Source organism: Mytilus californianus, unplaced genomic scaffold, assembly GCF_021869535.1.
Source record: "Mytilus californianus isolate M0D057914Y unplaced genomic scaffold, xbMytCali1.0.p SCAF_1, whole genome shotgun sequence".
Taxonomy (NCBI): domain Eukaryota; kingdom Metazoa; phylum Mollusca; class Bivalvia; order Mytilida; family Mytilidae; genus Mytilus; species Mytilus californianus.
Genome location: NW_026262581.1, coordinates 130507082 through 130520826, shown reverse-complemented (window position 1 = coordinate 130520826; position 13745 = coordinate 130507082). Strand labels below are relative to the sequence as shown.

Here is a 13745-nt window from a genome sequence, read left to right as displayed (position 1 = left end):
GTGCAATTGAAGATTTCTTGCTATTGCCCAATACTGTGCAATTGAAGATTTTTTGCTATTGCTCAATACTGTGCTATTGTGCAATACTGTGCTATTGCGCATTACTGTGCAATTGAAGATTTCTTACTATTGCGCAATACTGTGCAATTGAAAATTTCTTGCTATTGCCCAATACTGTGCTATTGCGCAATACTGTGCAATTAAAGATTTCTTGCTATTGCGCAATACTGTGCAATCATTTGAAATTTCAAAAATTTTGAAGAAAAAAATATGAACCCCCAAAAAAATTGGAAGAAAAAAATCCACCCCAAACATTTGAACCCCTTCCCCCTTGGAGTAATTACCCCCAAATTAATCCCAGCCTTCCCTTTGTGGTATGGAACCTTGTAGTACAATTTTAGAGAGATCGATACACTTAAACACAATTTACTGTCTGGAAACTAGAAAAATGCTTGTTTTTGGCCCCTTTTTTGCCCCTAATTCCTGAACCGTTGGGGCAATTTCCCCCAAACTCAATCCCAGCCTTCCCTTTGTGATATGAAACCTTGTGGTACAATTTCTGAGAGATCTATACACTAACACACAAGTTATTGTCCGGAAACTACAAAATTGCTTGTTTTTGGCCCCTAATTCCTAAACTGTTGGTACCATAACCCCCAAAATCAATCCCAACCTTCCTTTTGTGGTATTGAACCTTCTGGTAAAATTTCTTAGAGATCCATTCACTTAAACTATTAAAGTTATTGTCCGGAAACCACATATGTCTTCGGACGACGACGACGACACCATAGCATTATATGACACAAACATTTTTTTTGCCGTCGTATAAAAACGACTTGTTTATGTCTGAGCTCTGACTGGTGGAGAGTAATCTCATTGGCAATCATACCACATATTCTTACTTTTATATTATATCTACCATTTATAACTATCTCTTAAAAAGTACCTGACTACTTTCTTCTTTATGAATAGCAAGTGGTGTAGAAACTGATGAAACTTTCTGTGTAGTCTGAAAAAGTAAATAATTGAGTATGGAACATGTTTTTTATGTACACTAGGCATACCAGTTTATTAGTCTGAATGTTTAAATAAACTTTCAAAATGCATAGCCACCCAGTTCTGTTCATAAAGCTATGAATCAAATTTATTTGCAGTTACCAAGTTTTCATGGTTTAAGAATGAAATAATGACATCCGTTGGATACTCCTATGAAAGCAACCAATTATTTCATATAAACATAAAAGACTAGTTAGTGAATAGATAATATCAACCATTGCAATAATAGTAAATTCTGCTAAAAGTGATTTCACTATTTATGCTTTCATTTATAATCTAAAATCTTGAAGTTAGTTCTATCAAAATAAGGTAACCGAATACATGAAGGAATCTAGTGACTTACAATAATTAACTCAATTATATACAAAGTTTTAGTTTGAGAATCAACACTTTTTTGCAAAATACAAAGCGAAAATTATTTTTAATTAAGTATGCAGATATCTGAACAGGTAGATGTAGCTGAGAGGCAAAATTTTTCTGCTTGATACTTATAATACCATATCATATTCTTTAAACATAACTACCCTATCTGATCCAAATGTTAATTCCAAGGCATTTTCTACACAACAATCAGCATAAAACTGTAATCTAACACTCCGTCCACTCACATCCTGTTGACTAGGATATATATCTGATACCATCTTGGAGAACAAAATGTTCACAACTTTCACTTCCTTTATTTCTAAAAAGAAAATTGCTAAGGACTTCAGGATGAAAGTATAGTTCAGCTATCAAAATTCAACTTCTGTACTTGCATCTTTTATTAAGCTCTGAATATTTAATATTAAGGTTTATTTTAAAAATTAGTAAAAGGTTTCATGGAACTCTGTCTTCCCCTGCCCCTTCTGCTGATAATATGAAAGTCTTATAGTGACTGCCAAACAAATAAGTCCATTTATAAAAAAAATGCAGAAAATGAATTTTAAAAAAATCGAAGTTTTGCTCAGGGTGAAATCACTTTATTATGAAAAACCTGAATAAGTTTCTTGAAATACAATAAATTTTGAAAAAGGTTATTGATGCTTTAAAACCTTTAACCATATACATTTTTTTTAAATGTTGATGAAAAAAAAATAATTAAAAAACATTTTTAATCTCAATTTTTTCTTGATCATTAGGTACTGACCGAGTTTGGGGAAATTCCATTATGGTTTGATAAAGTAATGATGTCTTAAAGAACTTCAACCAGAGACCAAACCTAAATGTTCTCTAAATATAATTGCACATCAAGGACTTTCCTTTTCTTAGAATTATTGAATTATTTTAATATTGTATAAAGGAATCCTGTCACTTATGTTTATGATTAATTAACTTACTTTTGACATTAAATGAATTTACATCATCCTTCCAAACTGTTAATGTCTCCCACATATCTTCATGTGACATCTGAATTGAAATAAATCAATAATAAATAAAAGATACATGTTTTGTCAGCACTTACTGTGTAAACATGTAAAATCCAGAATGCATTTGTTATAAAAATCCAATTTAGATATGCACAATTTCAAATTCAGATGTTTTGCTGAATTTCAGTCATGGGATAGGAAGATTTGCAGATTATGAAATGTGCGTCCACTTTGGACTATTTATGTAAAACTATTTTTTTACACTTACAATCTGAAATCAACTATAATTTTATAACTTTTTACATGCACAAACATTGAGGGTTTTGCATGACTTGTCAGCTAAGCATACCAAATCATAATTCAGAATCGGAAAACAGAAAGTTGGTGCCTTGGCACATCCAAAAAGCACTCACAATTTACCACTCATCACTGCCAAGCTGCTGACTAAATATGAATTCATTCTGTTTAGAAGCTTCTGATAAATGTGTGCAGAAATTGTTTTTCTTCAGAAATCCATTCAACATATTGAAAAATTTAAAGTATTGGCAAACAGGAAGTAGGTGTCTGACAAATCTTGAAAGTGCTCACACATCACCATCAAGCTGCTGACTAAATATGAGGTCTTTCTTGTAATGAGTACTTCAAATGTCGCTCACCGTAGGTCTATGTGCATCTTCAACAATGGACACTCCCCCAAAAAGAAGACTAGAATATAATTCATTTATAAAACCTGTTTATTGTTGAAATTGTATTGGTAATAATTTCACTGTTCACATTTTTTTGTATCTTCTTTTTTATTTGCCCAAAACATGAAAAAGGGTCAAAAATCGTCATTTAACGGCAATAACTCCTAATTGATGAAAACTGTCAATTTCAGCTATGCTGACCTATTTGCTGATCATTTTTGCTTTTTTAAAGTATTTATCTATCTATTATAGTTTTCAAAATAACAGGCAAAAATGCAAAAATATTTACAGGCACTAACTCCTAAAAGGATTCTATTTAAGATCACTACAATACTGACTTAAATCAAGATCTTGTCTTGCTGATCCGTTTTGATAGCTTCTATTTATTTTTCAAGATAAAGGCAAAACCACAAAAAATGTTAAAAAATTGTCATTCAAGGGCAAAAACTCCAATAACGAGTCAACTGAAGATTTCAGCCACAATGGCTTATTTGGAGATCTCGTCTTGCTGATCACTTTTTGCTCTTTAAATTTTCTGACATGATGGCTTATTTGTAGATCTTGTCTTGTTGGGCATTTTTGCTATTTAAATTTTCTATCTATTATAGTTTTTAAGATAATTGGCAAAAATGCAAAAAATTGGTAAAAATCGTCATTTAAAGGGAATAACTTCAATATGACTGACAATTTCTACCATGTTTGAATCATATGTAGATCTTGTCTTGCTGATCAATTTGATGTTTAAATTTTTGTCTATGTAGTATTCAAGATAATTGGCAGTGATGAATATTTCAAAACTCATTCAACATATAGAAAAGATAAATATCGGTCAACAGGAAGTAGGTGTCTATCAGATTTAAAGTGTGCTCACACATTACAAGCATCAAATATGAAGTATTCTGTTCAATACAGTTCCTGAGAAAAGAATGATGGAAATGTATGTTGAATAAACAGACAAACAAGGTAAATGTAATATAGCCCCCATTAAAACAATAACACATAGTCTATAATCAGAATGAACATTAAAATTTAGGGAAATAGGAAAATGGTAAAAAACCTTAAACATCTCCATAATGAAAGGTGTACAAACTAAATAGGTATGTAAAGTTTGTGTTAAATTCCAAACACCTGGGTTAAAAAACAAAATTTGGTACCATCCCATGAAAATAAAGTGGAAAATTACTGAGTTGCCAAGTCTGGAAAAATGGAAAAAGTTCATCCAACAATTCCATAACAATGGGATAAGCTATGTTCAATCTATCTGTGAAGTTTCAGGATCAGGGCTGAAAAATTTATGAGGAATTATTTTCAACATGTACAGACTATCTCTGAATTTTCTGGAATCTTTGTTGAAAACTGTTGAAGTTGATTAAACAAGACTGGTACAGTGTTTTGTGAATTTTGTTGAAAAAAAAGTTCCCTGAATCCCTGAATCTGGGAGAATAGAAAACAAATCTTTAAAAAATTCCATTTGCCAGACATCACTATTCTATAGCCAAACCAGGCCAATAACCATATAAACAATGTAGAGTAAAATGTAATGATTTATCAGATATTTAAGTGAACTCATCAAAATTACTTTTACTTAAAAAAAAATTCTTTTTCAACATTGCCTGAACTTGTTCTAAAATATTTCTTACCTCTGAACTATTGTAAGATCCACAGAAGATAGTAAGTCTCTCACTGCCAGCATTTAAGTCTACCCAGAAGGTATCATAATTTGGATCATCAGGCTTGTGCAACTACAACAATACAATTTGTTCATAAAATCAAATTAGCAATGTATAATTTATGTATGAAGATGACAACATGTACATGATCAATTGATTGGCAGAGACATTGCTGCAATCCCTAATGTATATACACAGCATGTACATTATTTATAAAACAGATTACCTGCACATCAGTAAAAAAACGTGGTCTACACTTTACCCAGATAATGCTGGCATAAGCCTTTGATATAAATTTCATTAAAAATTCAACAAGAAATATAGGTGTGTGAGTGCTTACAATGAAATGTTCAATATAAATTAAATTTCAAAGAGACACAACTCCTGCAAAAATAATTGATCAGTGCTGATTTTCGAACTTACCTGAGGCAGAGCTTGTGGATAAAACTTTGATATAAATTCCAGAACAATGCTACAAAAACTGTAGATGTGAGTGTGCTTAATACAAAGCAATTTTCAATATAATTTATATTTCCAATGAGCATAACTCTTTAAAAAATAGTTGATCAGCACCCATTCTCAAACTCACTCCAGATATTGCTGAAATAAACCTATGATATAAATTTCATAAATATTTGGCAAGAATAGTACACTTGAGAGCACTTACAATACAATTTTCTATACAATATATATTTTTAAGGGACATAGCTCCTGTAAAAATAATAGATTCAAATTGTCCCAGACATTGCTGATATTCACCTTCAATATAAATTACCTTCAATATAAATTACATAATAATCTTACATGAAAAGTAGGCTTGCGAGCAATTACAATGCAAGTTTTCCTAAAATGTATATTTTTAAGGGGCATTATTCCTTTAAAAATAGTAGTTTGGCACTGATTTTCGAAATTGTTCCAGACATTGCGGATATAAACCTTTGATATTAATTTCATAAATATCTTGCAAGAATTGTACACATGAGAATGCTTACAAGATCAAACTGACCAACACCCCACATTTCTATGTCTACTGCACGGCATTGGACAAAAAAGATAAATTCACTGCAAAAACAATACAGAAAATAAATTTAAAAGTTGAGTTTATTTCCTCAGGTTAAACATATGTTACTCTTGATGCAATATATATATACAGGAACATGTTTATAACTAAATTAGCATTTTCTCCCTTGTAAAAGAATTTCACATACATAAATAATGGATAACTGATTAATTTGTCTGAAGATAATTCAAGTAATTATTTTACTAATTTCTGAACAATTTACCTTTTAATTGACCATGACTTAATAATATAGTGGAAACATCATCCTGCACTCTGGACACAAAGTCCTATTAATGGTGTAGCAATAATTATGTGCAAAGAAAAGGCAAAAACACTACTAGAATGGGAAACAATCAGTGATAGATTAGTAACAGCAAGATTTAATTCAGACTACTGTAAGCTTTCTATCATATAGTGTTACGCACCAACAAATGATGCTGAAGATGAGACCAAGGATGATTTTTACGAACAGCTGCAGACTGCCATTTCTAAAGTACCTCAACACGACATGCTGGTAATAATGGGACATCTTAATGCAAAAGGAGGATCAGATAACACTTATGCTGAAAATGTCATGGGCAGCGAGGCATGGTTGCGGGATGAAAAATGAGAATGGGGAATGTACTATCCATCTTTGTCTTTGCAACAAATTGGTGATAGGAGGGATCATCTTTCCTCATAAAAACATCCATTAACTAACATGGAAATCAGTAAACCAGATTGACCACATATTAGTGAACAACAAGTGGCGTAGATCATTTAGAGATGTACGAGTACTCAGGGGCGCAGATGTAAATAGTGATCACTATCTACTGAAAGCCACCATCAAATTAAAACTAAGAAAGGCACCAACTGAAAATCAGAACAGAAAGAGACTAGACACAGCAAGGCTGAAGTCACCAAATGTCAAGAAAGCATTTTACTTAGAATTGAAAAATCGGTTTAGTGTGCTAGACAACTCTGATGATGGAGAAGGCAGTATACAAGAGAAATGGGATAACATCAAAGATATTTATGTAAAGACTGCAGAAAAGACAGTTGGTCACAAGACAAAAAAGAACAAAGATTGGCTAACACCGGAAACCTGGGAAAAAAATTGAAGAAAGAAAAACTATAAAACAGAAAAAAGTAAATCCAAAATCCAAAAAGTAACAAGATCAACTACAAGTAACATACAGAACAAAAGACAAAGAAGTTAAAAGAAGTGCTAGAAATGATAAAAGACCATATCTGGAGGAACTAGCAAAAGAGGCAGAAAAGGCAGCCATTCTGGGAGAGTTGAGTACAGTTTACAAAATCACCAAACAACTTTGTGGAACATCAAATGCCCAGACAGCCCATGTAAACGACAAAAATGGCAATTCTTTGAGAACAGAACGGGAGCAAGCAGAAAGGTGGGTCCAACATTTCAAAGAGGTATTAAACTGCCCTGAGCCTGATATCATAGCTAACCCTGAACCATCAGAAGATGATATAAACATCAACACAGAACCACCAACTATAGAAGAAGTAAGAAATGCCATTAAATCATTGAAAACAGGCAAGGCACCAGGCATTGATTCAATCCACGCAGAGATGTTAAAAGCAGACTTAGATACATCATCCAAAGTACTTCACAATCTTTTCCTTGTCATCTGAAAAGAAGGGGACATACCATCAGACTGGAGCAAAGGCCTCATTGTGAAATTACCAAAGAAAGGTAATCTATGCAACTGTGACAACTGGAGATGGATTACATTATTTTCTGTCCCTAGCAAAGTATTCTGCCAAATTCTTCTAAAAAGAATTGATAAAATGGTAGATGAAAAGCTTCGAGAAGAACAAGCAGGCTTTAGATGAGGGAGAGGATGCATTAACCAAATTTTCACGCTCAGGAACATCATTGAGCAATGCATAGAATGGAACACACCACTTTTCATCAATTTTATTGATTTCTAAAAGGCTTTTGACAGTATACATAGAGACACTCTTTCGAGAATTGTAAAATCATATGGAATTCCACCTAAAATTTTGATGCTAATAAAAGCCTTCTACAACAGCTTTGAATGCAGTATCCTTGGTAGCTCTATCTCAGACTCATTTGAAGTTAAATCTGGTGTTAAACAGGGATGTATTATGTCACCCATCCTATTTTTATTGGCCATTGACTGGATACAAAGGCATACAACATCAGAGAAGAGAAGGGGTATCCAGTAGACCATGTTTAATCAGCTAGAAGACCTTGATTTTGCTGATGACATAGCCATACTATCAACAACAAGTGAACACCTCCAAGAGAAGACCAACATATTAAACTATGCATAGCAAATAGGTCTGAATGTAAATGCCAAGGAGACCAAGGTAATGTCATAAACACCAGGAATACAACACCAATTACAATCAATGATCTGCCAGTAGACAGTGTTGAAGAATTCACTTACCTTGGAGGCATTATAAGTAAAGATAATGGGGCAGGAAAGGATTTGAAGGCTAGACTATCTAAGGCACGTGCAACATTTGCAAGACTTCATACAATCTGGAAGTCCAACCAGTACAGTTTAAGGACCAAACTGTGAATCTATAACAGCAATGTAAAATCTATCCTACTGTATGGTTCAGAAACTTGGCGTGTTTTAGCAAGTGACCTTCAAAAAGTAGATGCATTCCATACTAGCTGTCTAAGAAAGATCAATATAATATTCTGGCCAAATAAGATCAGCAACAAGAGCCTTTTGGAGAAATGTAATGCTAAGAGCATAACAGCAGAATTCCAACAACGAAGATTTAGATGGTTAGGCCATGTGCTGAGAATGCTGCAACACCGCACACCTAAAAAAGCTCTATATTGGACACCACCAGGAAAAAGGAAACCAGGGAGACCAAGAATCACCTGGCTAAGAACTGTGACAGCAGAATTGGAAGCAATGGGTTATACCTGGGGCCAAGCCCAGTACATGGCTAAGGACAATGAGAAGTGGAGGCAGTTTGTTGTGGCCTTATGTCCCACTGGAGATGAAGAGGATAAGGAAGAAAGTAAGTAAGTAATAATATGATTAACAAATTTTGTTCCTCCAGTCATTAATTTCATCAGAAACATCCTAGCAGTGTTGCAAAGGAGGATCTAATGAGCCTGTATTGCTCACCTGGTATTTTATGCAAAAATATATACAATGTAATATGAATACTTCTGTTGTATGGAAACTGAGAGGGCTAAAATATTGTTATTCCCCCACAACGGCATGGCTGTTGTTACATCATACCATCAAGTGAATTTGACAATATTTCTTCATGGGGAATCACTGTTCAAGTTTTTATCAACATTAATGTAGCTTTGGTGTCTTCTGCCATTTTTTGATTGTTAAATAGCAGAAAACAATCAGTCTAGATCTTTAATAAAATGTGCAAATTATGAGAGAAGAATGACAATTCATTTGTTAGACTTTTCATCTGAATGAAAAAAATTATGTGTTTTATCATATTTTTGCGACTGCTTTTGACAAATACAGAATATTTTAAGAGCTATCTTCTCATATCTTATCTTAAAATTCTATGGTTTAGTTTTCTTTCTATCACACAAAAATGTGTTTTCCATGAATTCTGACAAATTTGCACAACCTGTAGCTTGAATAAAAGCCCTGTGACCCTTACTTTTTATTACATATTTGATATAGACTATTTTCATATTACCGACTTTTGACTCCGAGGTTTATATTTTTTCAATAGGTTACCTACTCTTTGGTAGGACATCTTGGTACTCGGTCAAGTAAGACCAACGTAAAGAAGTAAAATCAAGCTTTCAATCGGTACAATTTTGAGGGGAAATTTACTTTTTTTATGTTTTCTAAACACGACAAAATTATCGGAAAACTGTAAATTTTCCCCAAAAATTTCACAGATTATATGTTTTATTTTACTTCTTTTGGTTGCTATTATCTGACTGAGTACCAGGATGTCCTACCACAGATTAGGCAACCTGTCGAAAAATTTTATAATCTGGAGTCAAAAGTTGGTAATATGAAAATAGTCTATGGAATATATGAAGTCCCTTTATTATTCAGTCAATAAGTTATAGATGTACAAACTAGTATTTTTAAAGATATAGGTGCGTGCCTCTTTTCAATCTTAAGTCTATGCATTTTAATCAAATATATACCTCTTTATCTCCAAGCCACGCTTTGTTACATGGTACTGAAAACACTCTAAAAAGAAATATACAACGGTTGATTATTAATAGACAAATCAATGAACCTGAAATATTCCTAGTCTAAAGAAATATAAATTCAAATATAATGTATATAACCAATACATGTGTCTATTTAAATGAATTTTTTTTTAAATTGAGTGTGGAATTTTGACAAATCAACCTTTTTTTTCAATTTCATTCTTTTGTTAAAAATAACTTATTAAATCAATTTCTTATACTGTAAATTCAGAAATTATTGCGGGCATTAATTATTGCAATTTTTGAAGATTGGACAAAAATGCTAGATTGATTATTGCTATTGCAGGAAAATTTGCATACAGATATATGTATCAGATATCAGAATGCCAGTTCTTATTAGTGCGATCCTCACTAAGTCCCATTATTCACATTAATTAAAACCTCGCAATAATTTCTGATTTTACAGTAATATAACATAGCAGTACTTTTCACTGTAAGGAAATATAATTAGAGGCTCTAAAGAGCCTTTGTCACTCACCTAGGTCTATGTGCATCTTCAACAATGTAGACTACCATTTACAGTTTCTCTCTATCTTATTTAGAATTGCCCAAAACATAAAAGAGGGTAAACAATAATCGTCATTTAAGGGCAATCACTCCTTTCTACCAACTTTTTCGGATGAATTTTACCTGATTGTAGATCTTGTCTTGCTGATCATTTTTCTGTTTTTAAAGTTTCTATCTATCTTATATAGTTTTCAAGATAACAGGCAAAAACCAACAAAAAATTGGTAAAAATCGTCATTCAAGAACAATAACTTCAATAACCAGTCGACTGAAGAATTCAACCATTTGACTTACTTGTAGATCTTGTCTTGCTGATCACTTTTGCTGTTTAGAGATTCTATCTATTTATTGTAGTTTTTAAGATTTGAGGCAAAATGGCAAAAATATTGGTAAAAATCGTCTTTATAGGGCAATAATCTAATAATGAGTCGACTGACGATTTCCGCTATTTGGCTTATTTGAAGATCTTGTCTTGCTGATCATTTTTGATGTTAAAAGTTTCTTTCCATCTCTTATAGTTTTCAATAAAAAAGGAAAAAAAGCAGTAAAATTCATCATTTTTGGGCAATAACTCCTATATAAAGTCCTCCAACAGTTTTGACATACATAGACAATAGGTAGAGCTCAACATTCTGAACATTTCTGCCCCTTTCAGATTTTCCATATTTCTAGCGGTTTTCAAAATAATCGACAAAACTTACATTCTACCCTTACATTCTATTTTTAGCCATGTTTGCCATATTGGTTTGCAGCCAGAGTCATCAGACACATTTTTTGAACTAGAAACCCCAATGATGATTGTGGACAAGTTTGGTTTAATTTGGCTGAGTAGTTTCAGAGGAGATGATCTCTGTAAAAGTTAACGGACGACGATGACAGACGATGGACGCCAAGTGATGGGAAAAGCTCGCCCTTCGAGCCAGGTGAGCTAATAAAGCACTATGTTCTTGTCCATGTCAAACATGCACTCCTTTCACCCAAATCTATATAAAGAAAAAAAAGAGGAACATTTTTACATGCTCAAACTCTTTTTCAGAACATTTAATATTGATTTTACTTCTGGTCTAAATTTGTTTCTGTGGATGCCAATATGACCATGATGACCATAGAACAATTATTTCTATTTACATTAGAAATTTGACAATTGAAGTTTTTCAAATTGTCCTCCTGATATCGCTCCCAAAATTTTTCGATACAGACTGTCATACCTATTGCTTTTCTTCAATGATGCATTCAACTTGTTTAAAAATATTCTGCAATCCTAAAAAATAGAAATATTTCAAGAAATTATAATTAAATGTAGTGCACTATTAAAGGATAATAAGAAACATTATTTTTAAAATAAAGGAAATCTAATATTGATTACTTTAGAATAAAACTTAAAGATGACAAACAAAAACAACAAAAATACTTCAAATGATGTCTATATAAATATTTCCAGTATTTCTCTGATGACATGATTTAAATGAAAACTTGATTGTAAATGTTTGGTTTATAAACCATATAATTGTAATAAGGGTTCAAACATTTTTTTTATGAAAATCTATGTCTATCAAAGTGTTTTCATGGAAACTTTTATTTTTTATTAGTTATGAATTATCCACAAAAATCATGAATGCTATAAAACAGAAATAATTCTTTTCTTCTTATGTCAATCTTATAAGGCCAATCAAAATAAATTGGTACATTTTCATCCTCTCCTGCCCCTCTGAAATCGTCCTGCCCTGATTTTTTTTTATTTTGGGAAATTTAGTTTCTGGATTTTGTTTGTTTCCATTTCCGTTTACTGCGCTGATAGTTTCGTTTCATACAAAATATTGACATAGTTTTTGTATTTCTCCGAGTGGTTTAACCAGAATAATTAAGTCAACCAACAATGGCTTAGTTACATTGTGAGTAGGAGAGACTAATTACAGGAAGGGCCTGAAATTATTGGGGTTGCAAGTAATTAGCAGTGTCAAAGAACACAAATCTCAGCAAGTCACAAATTTCAGTGATTAGAAAACCTTGGATTCTTTATTTATACAATGATTTTGTGTCAGGAAATTTTTGCAATATAGTTGAATGATATCCAAAGCGCAAGAATCATGGCACACATTGGTATGAAAAACATGACTTGAGTAAAGAAATCAAGTTGAAATACAAACTTGTGTGATGTATTACACTGTTCTGGATTGTACAAACTTTAGTACAGATATGGGCAAATATATATCTAGATATACCTACAAATTTTTCTTTTAATTTGACAAAAACCCAAGATCCTCCAACCCTAGCCACACAATAAAGTCATTTAGGGCTATTCCATTAAAATTTATGTGGGAGGGTAGGAAGTGAAGTTTAATTATTGAATGTGGGTCATGGGTCTTTTTTCAGTATGCGTCTATTACCATTATGCAAAATTATCTAAAAAATTCGTAAGGGTGTGCGGAACCCAGTGTCTCGCCTACTTTTGCTGTTAGTCGCAGGCTCAACAAAAATGGGGAAAAATTATTAAAAATTTTCCTCTAGATATTATCTTTTGATTGTAAGAAGCTTCTATCCAAGTCTGGTAAAAATCCAGGATGGTTTATGAATCCAATAAATGTTTTAAAAACTTTAACTGCAGACTGTATGTAATGTTAACTGGAAGAAAAATTAAGTCCATTTATAAGTAATATACGGAAAAACAGGAAATAATTCTGGATACTATCTTATGATCATAAACAAGCTTCTGTCCAAGTTTGGTACAAATCCAGGATAGTTATAGAAAGTTATTAAAATTTCAAAAACTTTAACCACAGAGTGAATATTTGTGGACACCGCCTACAGGGGCGGATCCAGGATTTTGGAAAGGGGGGGCGTAGTAATGAAGTTTGCCGAGCGGAGCGAGGCGAAAATTTTTTTGGGCCTTTTTTTGACTAAAAAACATAAAATAAGTGTAAAATGCATTTTATAGTTAAAGTGTAGGGGTTGGAATTTTTGGTGCCGTATTCTCTCCATTAATTGTCTATTATAAAATGATTGGATGGATCCAAAGCTATGTACTAATTAATTTATTTGATGTGGGATTTGTCAGTAAAAAATGGATATAGAAAATTTCGTTTGTTGTATGCATGGTTAGTTAGCATAACCTCACAGATTTCTTGTTGTAAACAAGATATACGGCTATGAAATTTACAATACGACCGACACGAAGAAAGACAAACAAGCAATTTTTATCCAAATGTTTGGTTGAAATGT

At 32.6% G+C, this 13745-nt stretch overlaps 1 protein-coding gene across 1 annotated transcript in view; it reads right to left on the bottom strand.

The window, feature by feature from the left end:
* Window positions 1-13745, bottom strand: part of LOC127739048 (uncharacterized) — a 48348-nt gene that overhangs the window by 31381 nt on the left and 3222 nt on the right. The window contains exons 3-8 of the mRNA XM_052250609.1: window positions 11735-11787; window positions 9951-9996; window positions 4729-4830; window positions 2373-2442; window positions 1581-1738; window positions 947-1009 (exon numbers count right to left, since the gene is read on the bottom strand). Of these exons, the coding sequence (XP_052106569.1) occupies window positions 947-1009; window positions 1581-1738; window positions 2373-2442 (291 nt within the window). The 5' untranslated portion in view covers window positions 4729-4830; window positions 9951-9996; window positions 11735-11787. The remainder of the gene's footprint in view (window positions 1-946; window positions 1010-1580; window positions 1739-2372; window positions 2443-4728; window positions 4831-9950; window positions 9997-11734; window positions 11788-13745) is intronic.